General features: G+C 33.9%; 1 protein-coding gene across 11 annotated transcripts in view; it reads left to right on the forward strand.

Moving 5' to 3' along the window:
- The window catches only part of CCSER2 (coiled-coil serine rich protein 2), a 193,678-nt gene extending 172,739 nt beyond the window's left edge, over positions 1-20,939 (forward strand). For 4 of the 11 annotated variants that reach the window (XM_044239963.1, XM_044239962.1, XM_044239971.1 and 1 more), the window contains one exon: positions 16,135-20,939. In XM_044239963.1, the coding sequence (XP_044095898.1) occupies positions 16,135-16,953 (819 nt within the window). In that variant the 3' untranslated portion in view covers positions 16,954-20,939. Of the gene's footprint in view, positions 1-3,375; positions 3,509-9,478; positions 9,519-16,134 lie in introns of all 11 variants that reach the window. The other 7 variants (XM_044239966.1, XM_044239964.1, XM_044239969.1 and 4 more) reach the window with 7 other exon arrangements.
- Positions 20,940-21,603: the final 664 nt, after the last annotated feature.

The raw sequence follows: 21,603 nt of genomic DNA on the forward strand, positions 1-21,603 counted from the left end.
ATTGATCTGTGTGTCTACCCCTCCACCAATACTATACTGTCTTGATTGCTGTAACTATAAAAAGTCTTAGGTTGAATGATTCCTCCTACTTTTTCTTTGTCATAATTGCTTATGTATTCTAATTTATTTGGTTTTCAGTGTAATTTTAGAATTAGCTTGTGTTTATCTAAAAAAAAAAATCTTGCCAGGATTTTAACAGAAAATATGTTATACCTAAATATCATCTTGGAATTAACATCTTTAGTATGTTGAGCATTCCAATCCTTGAATAAGGTGTATCTCTTTATTAATTTAAATCATTTTTAAAATTTCTTTAATCAACATTTTCTAGTTTTCAGAATATGAGTTCTACATATGCTTTCTTTGATTTATTATTTCATCATATTTAGTAATTATAAATGGTATTGTCTTTTAAATTTCAGTTTCATATGCTTATTGCTGGTATTTAGAAGTACAATTGACTTTTGTTTATGGATCTTGTATCCTATGAACTTAATAAACCTATTTCCTAGTTCTGGGTTTTTCCTATAGATCTAGATTTTCTGTGTGGACTGTCATGTCATTAGCAAATAGGAACAGTTTTCTCAATTTTTTGATCTATATGTCTTTTATTTCCTTTTCTTACATCATGCCACTGGCTAGGACTTCCCATAGTATGTTGAATAAGAATGATGGAAGTGAACATTCTTGCCATATTCCTGATCTACAGGGGAAAACATTCAGTCTTTCACCATTAAATAAATGTTAGCTATAGGTATGTGAAAGATGCTTTTTATCAAGTTGAGAAATCTTTCTATTCCTAGTTTGCAGAGAGTTTTCATCATGAATGTGTGTTTCATTTTGTTCAGTCCTTTTTGCTTTACTAATATATATGAACATGTCATTTTTTTCACTTTAGCCTATTGATTGCATTGATCATTTTTGAGTTGTTGATCTAACTCTTGTTGACCTAACCCCCCCATCATGGTGTATAATTCTTTTACATATTTCTGAATTCTAATCAATAATGTTTTGTTAAGACTTGTTTATGTTTATATTCATTGTATTATGTTTATAATGGTCTATTGATTTCTAGTTTTTTTGTTTTGTACTGTATTTGTTGATTTTCTCTTAGGGTAATTCTAGCCTCATAAATGAGTGGGGAAGTATTCTTTCCTCTAGTTCTGTTTTCTGGCAGATTGTATAGAATTGTTGTTAATTCTTTAAACATTGGTGGAATTCTCCAGTGGACCATCTAGGCTTGGAACTTTCTTTTTTGGGGATAACAATGGTTGGAGTAGGGATAAGGACAGATATGTGAGTAACTGAATTCTAAGAACTAAAAGTGAGAACCTTCTTAGAGATGAACCATTCTGTCTTAGTCTATTTGGGCAGCTATCATAAAACACCATAGAGACTGGGTGACCTATAAATAATAGGAATCTTTATCCCACAGTTTTGGAGGTTGGGAGATCAAAGAGCAAATTGGAAGATTCAGTGTCTGGCAAGGGCCTGCATAGACAACCATTTTTTCCTTGTGTTCTCTTGTGGTGGATGGGGCAAGAGATGGAGTTTCTTTTATAAGGGCATGAATCCCGTTCAGAGGGCTCCACTGTCTTGACCTATTCACCTCCCAAAGTCCCCACCTCCAAAAAATACCATCACACTGGGTGAATAGGTCTCAACATATGGAATTTGTGGGGAACACAATTCATTCTCTAGCACATTCTAATCCTGTGTCTTACAAATGAGGAAACTGAGGCTCAGAGAAGATCAGTGACTTTTTTAAAGTTATAGGACTTATGGAAGATCCAAAGAAAAACACCGTTCCCTTCTTCCCTGTCAGTACTATTTTCACAAACCTCCGGAATTTATTTCTTTGAAAAGGAATCTTTGACTGCTGGTTTAACTTATATACAAAATCACTATCTGAAAGTGTCTTTACCCAGTACAGTGAGTAGACCCTTGGCTCTGGTGAAACTTCTAGGAAAAGTTGCTGCCCTTTTTTGGTTGAAGATTTGTTTTGTGTAAAGCTTTTAAACCAAAATATTTCTGAAACAACAAAATAGAATTGTATCTGGCAGTATCTTTGGAGAACGGTTGGGATTATCACCCTCTTAAGTATTTTCTAAGTTATTTTCACAAACACCTGTGGCTAAATTAGTGGAGAAAAGATGATAATTTCAAAAGATAGGATCTTTTTTTAAATAGGATATTCTAAAAATCATTAATTCCACATAGTTTCTGGGAGCTGTTTTTCCCTTTCATTAACGTAGAAAATGGATCATTCTGGTTTTTTTTTTTTATAGTGAGCAATGTAGATATAATTACTCTTAAATTTAAATAAGTATCTGATTATACTGAACCGAGCCAAGAAATATTGATAGAGAAGTAGAAAAAATTATTTGGAGGAGTGTTTATGAAATCTGTAAACACCAGTTAAAAACTACATTAGTAATTTTCTAATAAGTTATTTCTATGTCAGATTAATATGTCTGAAAATTATGCATACTTTCTTTTGCAAATTGAACTGGGTATGATGATAATTTACAACTCATTTTCCTTTATGATTTTGTTACTGTTTTAATAGTTGTGTTTGTGGATATATTTCTGTTGGTAGGAGCACTAGAAACAGACCTGAGACCCAATCTGGTTTTATTTGTGAGACATTGAACAAATCTTTTTCTTGTTAACCCAGTTTTATCTGGGAAGTGAGGAGATGGAAGTAAATGCCATTGCAGATGTATTCCAATTCTGATAACCTGTTATTACATAAATCTAAGAAGCCATAAGTTACTCATATTAAAAAGCATGCATGCTTAACCTGTGGCCTGTATGTCACATTCTTGACAGTACTCACTCTCAAAACATCCTAAGTCTTTTTAATGCTGTGTTGGTTCTGCTATTTTCAGCCAGTGTTCTTTATTTTATCTGCTAATCCTCTGAAAACCTATGACTTAAAAAGAAATAAACATTTTTTGTATGATAGTTTTTTTGTTGCCTGATTTATAATTAATGCAATTTCTCTGCTTAACACTTGTTTAAAAAATCTATCTCCCTTTTAAAATGTTTTCACATTTTTGAAAGACTGGAATCTATTATTTTAAAAAGAGCTATATGATGATAAATGTAACGTATACAAGAAAGAATATGTATTTCATTTCTTATGCTTTAACTATAAATATTAGGGGAAAATAATTTTTTTCTTAAAATATATGAATAATACCTAGGTTTGTATTATGATATATTTTTAATCATTTGAACTACCTATATTTTAAAAAATCTGTATTCTTATTAACACTATTGTTATTTTTTTTTTTAAAGTATGACTTTGGTTTTTCTATTTTTCGGTTCCCTGTTTTATTATACCTCCCTACCCCATCTCTCTTTGCACAGGGTGGGTATTCTGCTCCCTCCTTCTCTCCTTGGCAGGGCTCCTTCCAGGGGATGCCACGGACTGTTCCGCCGCACCGCAGACAGAGTGAGTCTGTGTCTCTCACTCCTATCCTGCTCTGGCTTCCCGTTCATGGTATTTCCCTTCTGCATGACCTGTCCCTCCCCCAGCACCCCGCCTCCTGTCCAGAGTGACCTGTAGGCATGTGCTAAACCAGCACTCCCTGGGTTCTCTTCTCTTAATTAACCCTTCCTTTGACTGCATGTGAATAGACTTCTACTTAGAACCTTAGGAGAACTACCTGAAGTTAATTTAATTCTAATGCTGTTTAAACCTATTACCAGTGAACCTAGACCTACTGACATGCATCTGCCTTTAATGTATTTTCTTTTTTTGTGACCTTGAGATCTATGAATAACAAAATTTTTTATCTAGTTATGTCAAAAATATATATACTATCTGTAATGATATGGACAGATGCATACTGAGGGAGGGAGGGAGCAGGCTTATTAGACCATTGCACATTTCTTTAAATATCTCTTAATCAAGAAGCTTTGATTGCATTTCACTGTCATCTAAAAAATCTTTTTAATCTAATTTCAAGGGTTTTTTTTTTAAACAACTAATCCATTTTTGTAATTCATCAGCTGCTTTACAGTACAGAAGAAAATGGCTCTTGAATATGCATGGTTTACTAACATTTCTAATGATTTTAGTAATTGTTTGACTTAAAGGATTTTTTGTTTACATTGAATCTGCTTTCCAAAACAGTGTTTATTATTTTACATTATATACTTAAGTATACCTGGTAAGTTGGTTATATTTTATCTTTTTTGAAAAGTCACCCAAAAAAGCTAATACTAGTGGGAAAAAAAGGTAATTAATATTGTCAATCAGTCACTTTTATGGCTCTGCATGGAATTACCCTAATTTTTGATTCAGATCATTTTTTTAAATGAATTATCTGTATGAAATATCAAAGGTCACATAGTTTTAAGCAGTTAAAGTTAAGAAATGTGATTTATTCAAATAAAAATTCATTTATTGAATTAGGCAAAATTATGAGGTATCCGTATGAATTTGAGATAAGGTTTGAGGTGTGTTTTTGGGCTATTATGCCTCTGCTTCTCTTTTGTTTTTTTGTTTAAAAGAAAATAGAACAGAAAGTTTGTATAGGTTTTTATGTCAGATTATTTAATAGCAAGTTAATTTGTTCACTGGAAGCAATGAGAAGAGAGATTCTTCCTCCTCCTCCTCTTCCTTTTCCATCCCCTACCACCTTTGTAGGCCTCCTTTTTACTTATCTTGTCTTCAAGTACTTCTCTTTCCTTTCTCCTCTATTTAAGTATTCCTAGCACATAAGAAATTACTTTAAAACTCTAGTGAACTAATCTGACTTTCAAAGGGCAGGTGTAACATAATAATATATTTTTAGACTTAACAGCTAGTAATTTGCATGGTTTGACAGATTTACCTTAGATTAACATCCCTGCCTTGAATTTACTGTAGCTCCCTTTTAGTTCCTGTCTTCTTTCCCTACCATTCTTCTCCCTCATTCTCCTTCCCTTCACCTAGTTATAATGTGGAATTGAAGTTTAAGGTTAATTATTCCATATTGCAAACAAAAATTTACATTTATTTTGAAAACATGTATCTTAGAAACGCTCATTTCACTAGTTTTTTATTTGTGTAGCTTTAGAATTTTCTTGTCCCTCCCTTCAGTCATTGGCCCTTCATTTCTAAACGTTTCTTCCTTCTTTCCTCTTGGGTTAGAGCTGCCTTTTTCATTTCCCAACTATAAAGAAGCACTGTCTGCAACACTATCAGGATCTTTTTCTCTGGCTTTTATAGATCAAATCTTTCTTCTCCTCATCTTCTAATTAGTAAGGAGAAAGTTTTGGTTCTCTAGAGTTTGAATGTGTTAGCCACATCAGAAGGTAGTGCGTATATTCTCACGGCTTATATAGCTAAGAGAACTGGCCCTGGAACTTGATCACTGAGACTTATAGGACCCTCTTGGTGGAAAGTGATAGTACATGACTTGTTGATATCTCTTACTGAGTGGGGGAGGTTCCTTTAGAGGAACAATATGTTTTTACTACTACACTATTTTGGATTTACCCTGAGAACAGCTAAAGCAGTTTACTAATAAAATTAACGTTATTTTAATATTTTAAAGAATATTTTAAATTTCTCTAAAATAAAGAATTTTATGGAATATAAAATATAGAATTATGTATAAATTATATAAAATACAGAATTTTAGTTTTTTTAAAGAATATTTTGAATTTTTCTAAAATATAGGAAAGAGACGCCTGGGTGGCCCAGTTGGTTTAGCATCTGCCTTAGGCTCAGGTCATAATCCTTAGGTACTGGGATTGAGACCCACATCAGGCTCCCTACTCAGTGGGGAGCCTGCTTCTCTTTTTCCCTCTGCATCTCCCTCCATTTGTGTGTGCTCACGCACACACTCTCCCTCTCAAATAAATAAATAAAATCTTCAAAAAATGTATAGAAAAGAAAGGTATGGAATCCAGTGGTTTTCATAGTGTTTTAGAATAGATCTCCCCCTTCTACACTAAACCTATATTTAGTTAAGTAATATTTGTTTCCATGTTTAGTTAGTATGTGATTCCTAGGGCTGAGTTTTGGAGAGGTTAATTCTATAAGTGATGGTAGATAGTTAAGAGAGTTCTCCTTTATTATAATGTTTTATTAATAAGTTCTTTTTTGAACTGACTTTTCTTCTTTTTTTTTAAATTTTTTAAAATTTATTTTCAGCATAACAGTATTCATTGTTTTTGTACCACACCCAGTGCTCCATGCAATCCGTGCTCTCTATAATACCCACCACCTGGTACCCCCGACCTCCCACCCCCCGCCCCTTCAAAACCCTCAGATTGTTTTTCAGAGTCCATAGTCTCTCATGGTTCACCTCCCCTTCCAATTTCCCCCAACTCCCTTCTCTCTAACTCCCCTTGTCCTCCATGCTATTTGTTATGCTCCACAAATAAGTGAAACCATATGATAATTGACTCTCTCTGCTGGACTTATTTCACTCAGCATAATCTCTTCCAGTAGCAACATGGACGGGACTGGAAGAGATTATGCTGACTTTTCTTCTAAAGGCAAAAGTCAGGCAAGCTTCACTAAGGTTTTGTTTTTGTTTTTAATTTATAGGAATAGTAGACCTTCCAGCTTAATGAGATAGCCTGTTCTGGATATGTGGAGAATGAAATAATTAACATTTGCAGGGAGTGTTTAGCTCTGGTCACTCAGGAAAGCTGCATTGGCCCAGGATGTTCTTGCTGAATTTAAGAATAACTCTAGAAAAATGGAGAAAAAAGGAAAATCCTGGTCTTTATATATTTTTCCCTTAGGAAATTTTGACTTCCATTTCTTTTCTTGAGTATATTACTAGGCTCAACTTGAAAATGCTTGTCTCCCAGTTTCAAATTAAATTTTTCTCTGGGTTAAAAATAGCTACCTTTGGTTGTAGAAGGGGTCTTGTTGTTGTCCTGATTTCAGCTTTTGTCCAAATTGACTTAACTAATACTAGTTTAGTCTTTTTTATTTCCAACTGTATAAAATTAGGAATGATAGATAACCTACCTCATAGTACGAAAATTTAACAAAAATAATTGCTTTTGACAAGTAAAAAGCCCTTATGGTAATCTCAAGTAGCACTTCTTGCCAGAGCATATACTTTTAGGAATACCTTGACTTTTCAAAAAGTGTATTTTGAAGTAATACCTATTTTTTGTCATGCCTAAAAAGACTATTAAATTTGCCCTTAAACACCTTGATTGGAAGAATTTAGAAATCTTATCAACTTTTACCTTTAATGTGCAGTAACTTAAGGTGAGACAAAAATTGTTTTTAAACAACAAAAATAACATAAGTGCATCTACTTGTCTTAATAGCTTAGCAGTTTCTTGATGTAGCATTAGTATTGCCTGATTATAATATAAATTTCTAAATTTATATTATAATAACTAACTTTTCCACCCAGAATTTTACATTGTCATATATCCTCCTCCTTCTCTTATAAGCCTCTGAGGATGTTTCACAAGCAAATGACACTTAAAATTCATTTTATTTCACCATCCAGTATGTATTTACTAAATGAAACTATTTACTTAATAGCCCAGCACACATGTGAGTGTATTTAAAATTCAGATAAAAGTTGAATGAAATAGTGCTTTCTCTTGAAACACATAATACTCTAATATTTTCTTAATTTTTGGTTTTGCTTTATTTCACATAGTGTCATATGAACATTATTGTTAACAGTAATATTTCTTGAAAGCATCATTTTAATAGGTACATGATAATAATATTCTGTGGCTATACTATAATCTTTTCCTATTGTTGGACATTGATGTTGTTTCTATTTTTTCCCTATTAAATAGAGGTATGCTTGCAATGCCATTTATCCTTGTGTATAGATCAGTATCACCATCTCTCTTAGGTAGATTTCTAGAAGGATGTTGCTTAATCAAAGGCTGTGTGCACTTTCTAGAAGCACTCGATATGTACTGTTGAACTGCCAAACATGTTCATAAGTTGTACGTTAATGTGGCTCAATCTGATTGGCTCCCCCATGTGACTTTAATCAATTTTATATGTAAGGGTAGCATTAGCTTCAGTGCTTTAATGAGAAATTAGCTCTGGGAGTGACTTTTCATAAAAATAAAATATTTTCAGTGAAATGGAAAATAGGATAACTGAAAAACTGAACAAATAATACAGAATATGATACTCTGTCCATTTTTATAGCTAATTTTAAATGCCATTAGTCATTGATTAATTGACTAGAAATGTGCATTAAACTCATGGTCCAGGAGGCTGTCCCATAAACCAGTTTCACTGGACACTTTGTCATTATGAGAAACACAGCAATTGTTGTTTTCTGCATAAGACTTTTATAACAACCTGCTCTGTAGATTGTGGAATTGTTAGCCATATCTGTTGTACCATAATGTTTGCAAAATTGTACTCTGGATAAATATACCATGCATACTGGTCACAGCAATGGAGTAGTACTATTTATTATTTATATATACTATTTATTATTTATATATTAGTACTATTATATATTAGTACTATTTATGATGTTTAGTTTTGTTTTCTGAGCTATTCTGAGGTTAAATACTAATGGGTTCTGTGTTTTAGAGATAAAGACCCATGAAAAATTAAGCATCTCACACTGATTGTGCCTGGGTCATAAATCCTTATTACTTAAGTCAATATTAATTGGTTTGATAGTTTTTAAGTAAGTTAAGCGATCAACTTAGAAAAGCCATTGAACTCCTTGTCTCAGAATTTGTTTATATATAATTTCTACTTGTCAATCAGTTATCTTTTCTAAATTTCCTGAGATCTAGAGACATCATTCTGAGATCTAGAGGAAAAAGAGCATTCCTGGTTTCCAGAAAACTTTGGAAGTAGTGATTGGGTTCATGTGAATTACAGAGCAAAATTCTTCATATCTACTTATACTAGGAATCCAGTCATGTCTTCCAACTTTTTAGTGATATGTGGAGCCTCGCTTTTAATTTAGAACATCGTATTTAAGACAGACATACATGAAGATCAGATTATACTTTAATTGGTCTTTAATGCAGCAGTAGTAATAAAAGTAAACAAATACTGTATTTAGTTTATAATGTGCAAAGCTTTCTGAAATTATTAAAGAAATAATTTCTACTTGCTTTGTAAGGGATTATATGTGGCTAAACCTTTTTAGATCTTTGGAGTATGGATATTAAATTGTCAAAACCCTTCCAGTATTTTATTTGGTAAGATTCCTCAAATGATTTCTTTTAAGTGTGAGAAGTTTTACATATACTGTTCTGTGGTTATGAATATTTATATTAACTTGCAAACCTCTTTAGCAAGAAGGTTTAAATTTATTTAAAATGTTTTCATTTCACATAAATATACTAAATAAAATAATATTGCCTGGAAAAACACAACAAAAGCTAAGCAAATACTGTTGGCTGCAATACCCAGTCATGGCAATTCCTTGGTGTTGTGTGTGGTCTCTGACACCATTGTCCTGTCTTTTTCTTGTCTCTGCTCTCCCATTATGCTATTGGCAAGGAGTTGAGAAGTTAGTCCATTACTTCTCTGACAAAGCGTGGTACAGTACAATTTCAGATTTTTTCCTACCACCTTCCTCATAGTCACTTTCTGTTTTTGTTTTTTTTTCCAGTTTGCATGATGCATGCCAGAGCCTGCATGAAAATACAGGCATGTTACAGATGGCTCCATTTCCATCTTCCTTTTAGCCTTTAAAATGTATTTAGTAATAATAATAAACTTGTATGTACCAAGAAAATAATTTTAAGTAATTCCTATATCTGCTATGCACTAGCATTATTATGCTTTAGAACATTTCCTGCTTTCTACCTTACACACTTAGACATATTTTTCTCAGAATTTGACGTTTCTAGCTGGCATCTTATCATTGGTAATTCTAGAACAAAATGTTTACAGAAACTGCTTGAGTATTTTTTCTTATGCTAATGCTAGAAATCTTTGAAATGATGGGAAAGAGCGAAGGTGAAGTTTTTCTCACTGACGAATGCTAATTTGCCTTTCCTTTTGTTCAGTGTATCTCCTCCAGTAGGTCACTTGGAAACATTTTTCACCACAAAATAACTGCTGCATAGTGTGGCTTGAATTTGGTTCTGGGTCTCATCTTGTGTAGGATAGATCAGCTGAGAAAGACATAGGGTATTATCCAGGAAAGTTAGTACCTGAATGTTGGTATTGAATTTGCCCATTAAGTTTTTAAAATAATCATCCTGCTATACTGCATATTCTGAAAGTCTGTGAACTCATTGGAATTAATAAAGTTTTAGTGCTGCATTTTAAATTCTCTGTCGCTTCAAATTCTGGCTTTACTATTTGCTCAGGCATGTGAATTTCAATATGTTTCTTAATTTCTTTTAATCTCAGTTTACTCATCTACAAAAATAAGACAATACTTCCCACTGAGACTCTTGGGATAATTAGAGATCACATATGCAAGCTTACATGCAAACCGTGTTTGACTGTTTACCCTTGGAAGAAGGGAAATGCTGTTCTCTCAGAGCCCAGAATGTAGCATTTCTCAAGTATTTATAATGTGTCAGGCACTATACTAAGCACTTTGGTATGCATGTTATCATTTATTATTTACAACAATTCAGTGAAGTGTAAATAGTGCTATTATCTTCATTTTATAAGTTATGAAATTCCATCCCAGAGTAGTAAGATAATTTACCGAGTAACTCACCAGTAGTAAGTGAGTCAAAACTCAAACCCAGATCAGTCTGATTCCGAAAGCTAAGTGATTCAGTTTTGTATTGTTCTAGCTCCTCCATATAGCCATATATAAATTCTCTATATACTTTGAAGTGCCTTTCATGTCCTAGTTCTGTTTTATCTTCAGGAAGGTACTTGAGGAACCTTGATTTCTGTATCATATCAGATATGCCTGCTATGGATTTAAAACACTTCAATATAACGGACATTACTGAATTACTGATTTGAAGCCTAGAAAGCTCTTATTCTATAGCAACTAGTTTATTAATATTGCTATAGAACTTGCCCCCCCTTTTTTTCCAAAACCCAGTTATAAAAGGGCCGTGGCTTGAATTCCTCATTCTCACACCTTTTAATAATCATCGGTGACATTTATTGAGCACTTCTGATATGCTAACAGATCCTATGCTATGTGTTTTACATGCATAATCATATTTAATTATTAGGATAAGAAATGGAAAATAGTTGAATGCTTGTTAAGACCGTTTTCCTAACTTACTTCATTCAGAAATGTCGATCTCCAGGGAAAAAATATTTGTAGCTTGGCTAGTAGGTCACAAGAGTTGCTATGTCCTAGTTAAATTAAAATTCTTCCTGCAGCCCTTCTAAATATTAATCATTATGCTAACCCTTAAAGAAAACTTTTTTTTCTGCTATAAGATTTCTTTTTCATCAGTGTTTTTTTTTAAAACTTGTTTTTATTTGGTTATTAGTGTTGTATCACTAACCTAAGAGGGAAGTATCATTTTGATTATTTATTACCAAAGAAGCAATTTTTGGAATATACCACTTACTAATTTCATTTATTTGTTAATTTATCTAGAAAATATATATTTAATCCTTACTGTGTGACAAATACTAGGGATACCAACTATAAGAACAACAAAGCATGGTACATTCCTGTAAGGAGCTCATATCTCTGGTTATCTTTGTAAGCAGCCCAAAATAGACATTTATCATTGAAGATCCTACCAATCACTTGCACAGGTACCCAGTAGTGCCTCTGGCACTCTTGACCTTGAAACCTATAACCATTGTTTCTGAAAATTCTCAGAATGGTGTGCTGATAAGGTTTATGGACCTAACTAAAGTAAGATACGAACTTACTGAGTCTTAGAAGCACTTAGCTCATCAAGTCTGGGGATGCATTCACATTTTAAAGCCTCAGTAAACCAACCATTCTGTAAATAGCATGGCTGGAGTGCTAATGTTGTACTTATTTGTGACCACATGGTGTTTCCTAAAGTCTGCCCCACCCCCCAAGTAGGTGCTGGGATTCCTTTTGCACTCTGAGTCTTTTGGGTTGCTGAGGCTATGAAATGAATGGGCTGGTGGACAACTTTTTTGGGGTACAGATTAGTACCTCATCATCCGTCTCCAAAGGAAGAAACCTGTAACTCATCTTGAATTCCTTCCAAACAGCTGTTTAACTGACCACCTTTAAAAAAATCTTTCAATCCTTTCTCGTTTTGCTTTCATGAAGTATATTGATTTAAGACCCTTCTAATTTATCATCCTGGCTGTTATAGCATGCTCCTTACAATCACCCTTCCTGTGTGTTACTCACTAATTCCACTAAAATAACATTGTAAAATACACATTGGATCTTATGATTCCTCTGTTTAAAATTTATCAGTGTCTGCCATCATCTGTTGCATAAAGTCACAACCACTTAGCCAGATAAGAGTTTCTTTATGAGCTGGTCCTTGCCTATGCTTTCCCACCAACACTGTGATCTCCAAATTCGGTCTAACAATTTGAAGTTACTAGAACTTAGCATATTCTCTTTTTGCCTTTGTGCTTAGCATGTACTGGCTCTCCTACCCTGAAGTTTCTTCCCTTCTCGGCTACTCGGCAAATTCTTAACTCATCTTAAAACTCACTTCAGATTATTTGTAACTCTTTTATGCCTTCTATGACCTCTACAATGCATATTTTTCCTTTTTGTTCTCATATATCGTTATGCTTGAGACATGGTGTCGTCATCTGTTTACCTATCTCCCTCTCTAGGTCTCTAGGTTCCACGGGAATAGCATTGTATTAAGCTCCATATTTTTCTATACCTAGTACAATGCACGATATATTTTAGACCTTTAAAAAATGAATGGTCTTTGATGTTCCTTCCTATTCGTCTTATTATCTCTGAGAATATGAGATCTCACTTATTTATCTAAAATATATTCTAAAGGTGTCTGACAGCATAGAAGCAGTAATGAGTGTGGGCAAGAAGAATTATTAGTATCTTGACTTCATGTTAATACAGTTGAGGCTTTAGAATTTGGGGGAAACTGTGCCTCAAGCAACAAGCTATCAGAATGCATCTTTGCCTTATTTACTAGAGGTTAAGAGGCAGCGTGTTTCTTAAGTCACCAGCAGGTAACTAATGACAATTCAGTCTTCAGTGGGCAAGCAGTTCTACACAGTCATCCACCTTTAGGAGAAGTCATTTTTTTGGTCCTCACTATAGTCATTTCTTTATCTTCTTTGAGAGACTTTCTTCTTATGGTAGTGGAATTTATTTCCAAACTAGTTTCCAAATAAATAATAAATCACAACATTTATTTGGGGATAGGGAAATTAGATCACAGCACTAAAATTAATGTTTACTAAAACAACAAAATCTGCATTATTTATAAAGCACTTAGAAACCATTAATTTATTCACTTTATTTAAGTGATAGGCATCTTTGTATAACTGTTCAACCTAACTCCTCTCAGAAGACTCAAAATTTTATTATTTTTAAAAACCTGATTATTTCCTATTTCTTCAATATTTGATATGGAGCTTTATTGCATTTAATACATGCAGCACATCTTCCTGCTGTACTTCCATTTAGTTCTCTGATAAGCAGTAGGCAGTTGGGTAATCAAAGTGCAGTAGTCCCCCCACCTTATCCACGGTTTTGGTTTCTGTAGTTTGTGTGGTTTCGGTTACTTGCTGTTGACTGCCATCTGGAAGCAGATGATTGTCCTTCTGACATACCATTAGAAGATCAATAGTAGTCTTAATGCTATGTCACAACTCCTACATCATTTACCTTTTATCATCTCATATCACAGGAAGGATGAACACAGTACAATAAGATATTTTGAGAGACACCACAATTCACATAACTTTTTTTACAGTTATTATTATAATTGTTCTCTTATTATTATTAGTTTTTGTTAATCCCTTGCTGTGCCCAATTTATAAATTAAACTTTATCATAGGTAAGTATGTATAGGGAAAAGCATAGTATATATAGGATTCATTACTCTCTGCAGTTTCAGGCATCCACTGGAGGTTTTGGAACATATTCTTGCAGATAAGGGGGGGACTACTATAATCAGTGCAAATGGGTAATTTATCTATAGTTCACAGTGCCCCTTTTCTGGAGGTTGGTTATCTTAAAGATAAATTTATCACTTAATTAGGAAATCATACCTTCTTATGCTTTGAGCTGATAGATACTTATACCTTTTTTTCTTACTAGCAATAGGCATATTACAATAATCATTTTTAAATTGTTATATTTTCAAATGTCTTAAGTTGCTTCATGATTTTTAACTCAAGATTAGAATATCTTTTGATATTTTTGAAGGTTTTGAAGAGAGGTAAAAAGGGAAAGTAAATCTCCATTTCAGTCAACCATTTGATGTTGCACCTTTCTTTGCCTTCTTTGGTTGCCTTTTCCCCTTTTGGTAGATTTTTGGTTTGCTTAATATGGTCCTGCTCTATATTTTTACTAATCTTTCTAAAATATATGATGATTGGCACTGTCTTTTTTTTTTTCCTAGGGAATCCCAACTAATTGTCATTACCTGGTGATTTTAGTACCTTCCTTCTTGAAGGACAGTTTATTCATCTCTGTGGTGATTTATTGTGAAAATGCCCACTGAACTTTAAAGTTTAGGACATTTGGCTTGAAGAAGAAACCGAGATTTCTTATTAGTTTTAATACCCTAAAATAAGAGTTTAATGTAATATTCTATATGAATTTTGAGTAGTCATTATCTTGATTTTACTGTGTTTTAAAATAGCCAGTTGGCCCTATATCATCCTGGCCAGCCATCCTTCTGCAAGTCATTAAACTTTGCTCACGGTCATCTTAACCCTGCCATTTGCCTGACTCTTGGCACCAGCAGCCATCATCTAGTACTGGCCAAGGATATGAAAAAGTGACAAAACATGAATAATGTAGTATAAATAGATTTGTCCCTTTGGTTGGAGAAAGTAGAGATACCAGGTAGATTTTTTTGTGCATTAGTGTAGCAAAAAATTTATTTTATTAAAGCTGACCCTTTAAAGTCTGTTTCAGAGCCCTTTGGCAAACATTTTTATATTTTCGATCCACATTATTTAGTAGAAAATGATGTGTATTGTGTTTATACATTGGTAACAACTTACCTTAAATAGGATGTGACCTGTAGGTTCTGCCCCATATACTCTAACTATCTGAAAGATAAGTTTCATATTTCTTTACTGACCGCCCAAGAGTAATAGAAGTTGCATGTTTCTCCTGATTTATGTAGAATATAATCACACAGTGAGCTCCAAAGAAGTGTGTGTGAGGCATATTGGCCTGAAGAATTTTGTTACTATAGTCTTCTCAGCTTTAGTTCAAGTTACAGGTAATTTCACATTCGTTTTACTCTCAGTTGTTATTCAAAAGGGTAATTGTTTTAAATCTTAAATGAATGTTCAGTCTGGACAGGGTAGCTGTTTTCCATTTACCAGAACCTTACTTGATCCCTCATATGGCAGTGAGACAGAACAAATAAGCTGTGAAAACATTTTGTTCTGAGAGTTCTTTTCAACGAGAATGGTAAAGGTAGCTTAGTATTAGCTAAGTGTTTGACCCGTTTTTGTTTGAGTAATTAGAATTTCACATCAACAGATAATATGATCAATCTAAACCTTGTTTATCTGCTTATATTTTTAATTCTTGATAGTAGTACAGCACCTTGACACTTTTAAATTAATACTTCTCTAGCCAAGTGTGATAAATTGAAGGTGTTATACAGCTTTCCTTTAAAAAATAAAGTCTTTAAAATGGGTAATATTCTGAATGGTCACAGGTTTTATCTGCTTTTTGAAGATTAAAGCAAAGTGCTATAGAAATCATTCTGTCAAGCTATATTACATACAAAGTTTTAAATACTTAATGAATCAAGGCAGGAAATCTTTTTTTTTTGTACAATAAATAAGTACTTTAAGATTTTTCTTTTCCCCTGTTTGATTTCAAATCTTCGTAGTGTTTACTGCCTGTATCATTTTTTGTTTGCATTATCATTCTTTTATGTGTCTCATTAATTCACTTGAATATTACAGTTTATTTTTCTATTAAAAAACCTCATACTTCTCATATTAATACATAAGTATCAACACAGCCTAATTGGAACTTACATAAATTCTGAGTGGCATTTGTAAAATGAATTGTTGCTTAATGTTGTTTTTAATTTTAATAGCCTCAAGTACTACAGCCTTCCAGCAGCCTTCCCAGACCCACAGACCACGCCCAGGGAAAACTAATAAAACCACAGCCTATCGAGGCCCACAGTGAGTGCACCGTCCAGGGCATACAGCAGAGTGTGGCACATCTGGATGAAAGCTTTACACACGGCTTACGACAAGAAAGCAGCTGTGATCTGGAAGACCGGCCTTTTTCTTCAAGCCCACTATTCGCTGAGGATGTGGCGAAGAGTACACCTTCTGAAGCAAACTTGAACGTGACCACGAATGCTCAAGAGCCTTATCATTCGGCAAATAATCAAATTAGTGACATGCAATTTGTACCTACTTCCCTTCAGACGCTTCCGCAGTCAAGTACAGTAGACCAGACTAAGAGAGTTGGAAGAAATCAGTCTTCACTGGAGGGCTACACATCCCAGCCCAAGTCCTTACCGCTTTTTAAGCCATCCATCTCAAATTCTTTGGTACCTCCTCCAGTTTCTGAATCATCTCCAAGTAGAAATCCCATTTATAAAAAGTCATCAGTAACCACACCATGGAATTCATCAAAACTTCAGCCAACATCTAGTCAAACAAATCTTGCAAGTAATCCAAATCCAAAAGCATCTAAGCTCCGCCCCCCTTCTGGCTCTTTTAGACAAAAACAAATAAGCAGCTCCCAAGTAGAGCCTCAAAACTTCCAGGCCAAGACAAGCATCCCAAGGCCTCTAACAAGAAGAAAAGAAATCATGCAGAATCTGAATGGCAATTTGAATTCTGGGGATTGTTTGGCCTCTAATCGATACTCCCGTCTTCCTAAACCAAAGATACATTAAGTGCGTAGCCATCACCTGCCAATTTGTTTTTTTAAAAAACAATCTGTTCTGTAATAGCTTTATGTGCAGTTTGCTACCATGATGGAGGTTCCATTGAAAGCTTGCAAATCTTAAAATTAAAATGTGGAAGCTTCTAATAGTTTGGCTCTTCCATTTTCTATCCTGGTTGAAGTACACGGCATTTGAGCATATTTGTCTCAGGTAAACACAAAAGTTTGCTTACCCATTTCAGATGCCTACTGAAGGCTCTAATCATGTTATCCATCTCTCTGCACATCAGAAAGTTCATAATATTACACTTAGCAGGCAAGAAACGTGCTTTGCTCATTTAGTCCTTTTAAGGTCTGTATTAAATGTGGTTCTTAGAGCCTCACCCTTTTTCACTTGTCCCTCCTGTGAATATTGTTACTGTTTTAACTAAAGATATGGTGATAATTGAAGATGGTAGACTCTAAGTAAAATTCTGGCCAGTGATTTGTGTATTTAAAAGGTCTATGCAAAAGCTTTGTGATGAATTAAAGAGATCAGGCTTTTAATGGGAAGTCTATGTAAGTTTTGTTTTTCCTTGCTAGTATCAGTCAGTTAGTCTCAGTATTTATTTATTTACCAAACTCGGCTGTCTAAAAATGTTTCATGTGATATAAAAACCAATGATATGTTGTTTTAGTATCCTGTTTTGCGTGCACACGTGCACACACATACACAGACACACACCATTTGTATTTGATTTTGTTACTCCATAGATTTTGGAAAGCTTAGATTATGAAGCCTATACCTGAAGGTGTATTCATTTTGTAACGTGTTGTTGGTGCTAGAGTTTTCCTGGTAGTTGTTTCGAATCCTATAGGCTTCTGGATCCACGATAGCTGTTTTAAGGTTTCACAGCTTATATTTTAAATTAAGTCTTAATTATGATATTTATATTTATTGACTTTCTGCTAATATCTGAAGACTGGAATAATGGACTTGAAATGTTTGCACAAACTTTGATGAGTTATAAATACTCCACAGAGAAGGATTGAAACTATTTTCTATAGCAAAACAGTTAAAATATTTTGAGAATAATTATAAACTTAAGTACAACTATCTTAAGAAAGCTGAAATTCTCAATTTTTTTTTCTTTTCTTTTTAGAGTTTTCCGGGTTTCCCTTTTATGTTAGTGTGTTTGAATGGCAGTTTCTTGAGAAGTAGATTTGGGATGAAAAATAGAATTGGAGAGGGACATTGTATTTTATTAAAAGGTATTAAAGGTGATCCTAATGTTCTCAGAAGGTAGCTGGGGAACTGCCAAGGGACCATATGCTCTAACCCAATCATGCTGCGGGCCACTCATCAGATGGTTCAGTAAATTTGCCCTCTGTTCTCCCAAATCATGTCATCTTGAGGCTGTTCACCTGTTGCTGCTTTAATTAGAATTAATGTTTTTCAGACAGATAGCCTTTTACAAATTCAACTTTTGTTGTAATCAGCTGACCAAAAATGTATCATAAGGGATTATGACCAAAAACTTAGTCACTCAAAAATTCTAAGGATTTCATTTTAAAAACGTTCACTGGTAAAATTGCCCTTTTTAAGAAAAACAACAGCAAGTGCTTTAGTGGAAATTTTGAAAGAGCTATTGACTGTCATTTTGATGCAGTCTTCCCTTACCTCCCAGAGGACCATTCAAGTGAATCTGCCATTCACTGGATATGAAAATCATTCTTGGATTGGTAACTGGTGAGCAACACAAATCTAGTACCAGAGTCTCATTCAGCAGCACTTTTGTCAGAGAAACTAGTAAGTTCAGAAAGATTTTCACATAGTCCAGATACTGTTAGTGTAAAGTACTCAGACATATCAGCAAAGCTCTTCTTTGTTCCTAGAGACAGGAAGTGATGGCTGGCAGCTATAAGTGGGTACATGTGGTGTATCATCTTGAAGGAGAAAGATAACTGATCTCATATATTGCAAATGGGATGTTATCACACTATATTTTCCTAAAGTAAACATTGATGAATTGGTTTTTGGTTTGTTTGGAAGTTGGTGTAGACTCTTGTGAAACATTATTTACAAGTAGTCCTTTAAGGGAAAAGTTCAAAACTTTTACTTTATTTTTGACTCCCTAGTCTGAGGGAAATAGCTTTTATATAAAAATGTTGACTCCTGCAATTTGTTTATTCCAGTCTTTTTCCTGCTCTATTTTTTCTTCCTGATGAATTTATAGAAATATTAACCCATCAGTTTATCAACTTCTCTGTGCTTTTGTTGAGCCACAGTCTTGGCTCAGCAATGTAATAATGAAGCATAATATATTTAAGAGAAAAAAAATCTAGGATGCTTGTACAAAACAAGTTTTGCCTGCAGTTTGCTTTTAAAAACTGCATGAATATTTCTTTTAAAACTGCTCCATGGCAATTAAGTCAGAAATGAGGTGAGGATGTAACTCACCTGAATAATCAGGGATCACTCTCAGATTTGGCTTGATCTCTGTTTAGTGCTTCTATAAGTCAACTCTGTGCCAAATCCTCCTCTACATAAAACTCAGATCGCTTTTTTTCTGAGTTTTTGTGATTTCGGTGAAGATGGCTGCAGTATACGAATTATAAATCCTGAAGAAAAAGTTTTGTGGGGGTTGGTTAAGTTTCACATTTGTGAGTGAGAAAAGTAATAGAGCATGTAGAATTAGACATTCGGCTGTTGATGGGATGGATGTATATCAGATTCTTTAGAGAAAGCTTGGCCTAAGGAGTTAATCAGTACAGGTGCAGATGATTTTAAGGCATTAAACAAAGGATTATATAGTTATATCATTTAGAATGTTTCTAATAACTGAGACCCTCTAGCATTTTTCTTTTGGAGTCTCATTTTAATTTGTGCAATATTTTCAGGCATATAGACTACTGTTCATTGTATTTATATAGATGTTAGGGAACTTAGTAAGTATTTTAACAAGTAAAAATCCGAATAATGAGAGAAGGTATCAGACTTGCACTTTAAATAAGCTTAATTGCTTGGAGTTGTGCCTGAAATATCAAAATGCCTCTTGGGCGTGGCTTTCTTTGTTGAAATGAATTTCTCTGTAATTGCTGCTGTTTGAAGTACAGCCTTTCACAGAATTATATCCTCAGCATGTCACTTTACTCATTAAAGCACTAAGTTCTTTGAATGTTTCATGGTACCCTTAAGTATTTTACTCAGTGTGTCAAAGAAAACATGATCCCCCCCTCACCATAGCTGTCACTTCTGGTCTTCCTGTAGCATAGATGGTTGTTACAGACACAGAAGTGTACTTTTCTGTTTCTGAGCAGAGTTGTCATGATGGTTTCCTGGTCTCTGGGGCACTGACGATGTAATTTGGAGTCACCAGCTAGGCTTGCAACGAAGTTCAGTAAGACTGCAGCATAGTTTCCGTTTACTCTTCCTTGTTACACAGTAGTTTCATGTTTATGCATTAGTTCGGGTGGTTGTGTTTGCATGCCTATGCACACATTTGAAAATTAATTAAGCTGTAATACAAATCCCTGGTGTTTTTCCTTGAGGATGATGGCCTTGCTATTTTTCTTCATTCTAATGCTTGAATTATATTTTCTAATTTTCTTTCCACACCTCCCTTCAGTTTTTCTGCTGCAGCAATTTGAAAGAATACACTTGGATAAATGCTGATGATTGTGGGTGCCAATTTACAACTATGCTATTAATTAAAGCTACATCATATATTATAAATGTGTTGGGGAAAAGCTACCCACTTTCTCCTCATTAGAGCGTCACCATAACAAAATAATACTGACCCTACAAATTTGAAGTCTCTAAGTCATTACTAACTAAAAACAAAAACACCACAGTCTTTAATACCTGCAGTATTGTTTTCCCCATTGATTTTAAAAACCAGAGTAAATACTGTATATTAGAATTTGCTTGTAAAATGAGTTATAAAAACTGGATGTAAAGTCTCTTTCCTGAAAATGTTGGCATAGTAAATAAAAATAAAGTTCATAATTATGAAAGTTTTCTTGTCCTCAACACTGCCTTCCGTAGTGTACTTTTTCTCTATTTTTTTCCACAAAGATCCAGTATGCTCTTCGTTTGGTTGATTTTCAAACTGTGTCATTTTACACACTCCCTTCTACACATATCATACCCCAAGCCCTGATTGAGTAGGAGATGAACAGTACTTTAGTATTTCCACAGACTCTGTAAGTGATCTAATATATCAGTTTCTATTTTAATCAAATGCCTGCTTTATCTCATAAAAATAATTGGAAAGATGGATAATTTTTACTTAAAAAGGTATTAGCCCCTGGAGTGAGAATGCTGCATTTAAGAGGAAGACATTGTAATTTTACTTTTATTTTTATAAACATATATAAAAAAGTTTGAAGCAACAAGAGTGCGTAGTGAAATTTTACACAGTTTTTAGGAACAAAAGGAACAGGGCATTTATAATTTATTTTCCAATTTAACTATATGTGGTAATCATTATATAATGAGATAAAAAGTTGATACAGTGATATTAATTATTAATTCAAAATGGTTTTTATAAATGCTGGAAAAAGAATGAAGGAAATTTCATTACTAAAAAATTTAATAATGGCATTTACCACCTCTTAAGATATCTGTATCAGTTTTAAGGCCCTCTGAGTTACTAGCAAGTACTTTCTTAGATTAACT

This window comes from Neovison vison, chromosome 2 (genome assembly GCF_020171115.1).
Source record: "Neovison vison isolate M4711 chromosome 2, ASM_NN_V1, whole genome shotgun sequence".
NCBI lineage: Eukaryota > Metazoa > Chordata > Mammalia > Carnivora > Mustelidae > Neogale > Neogale vison.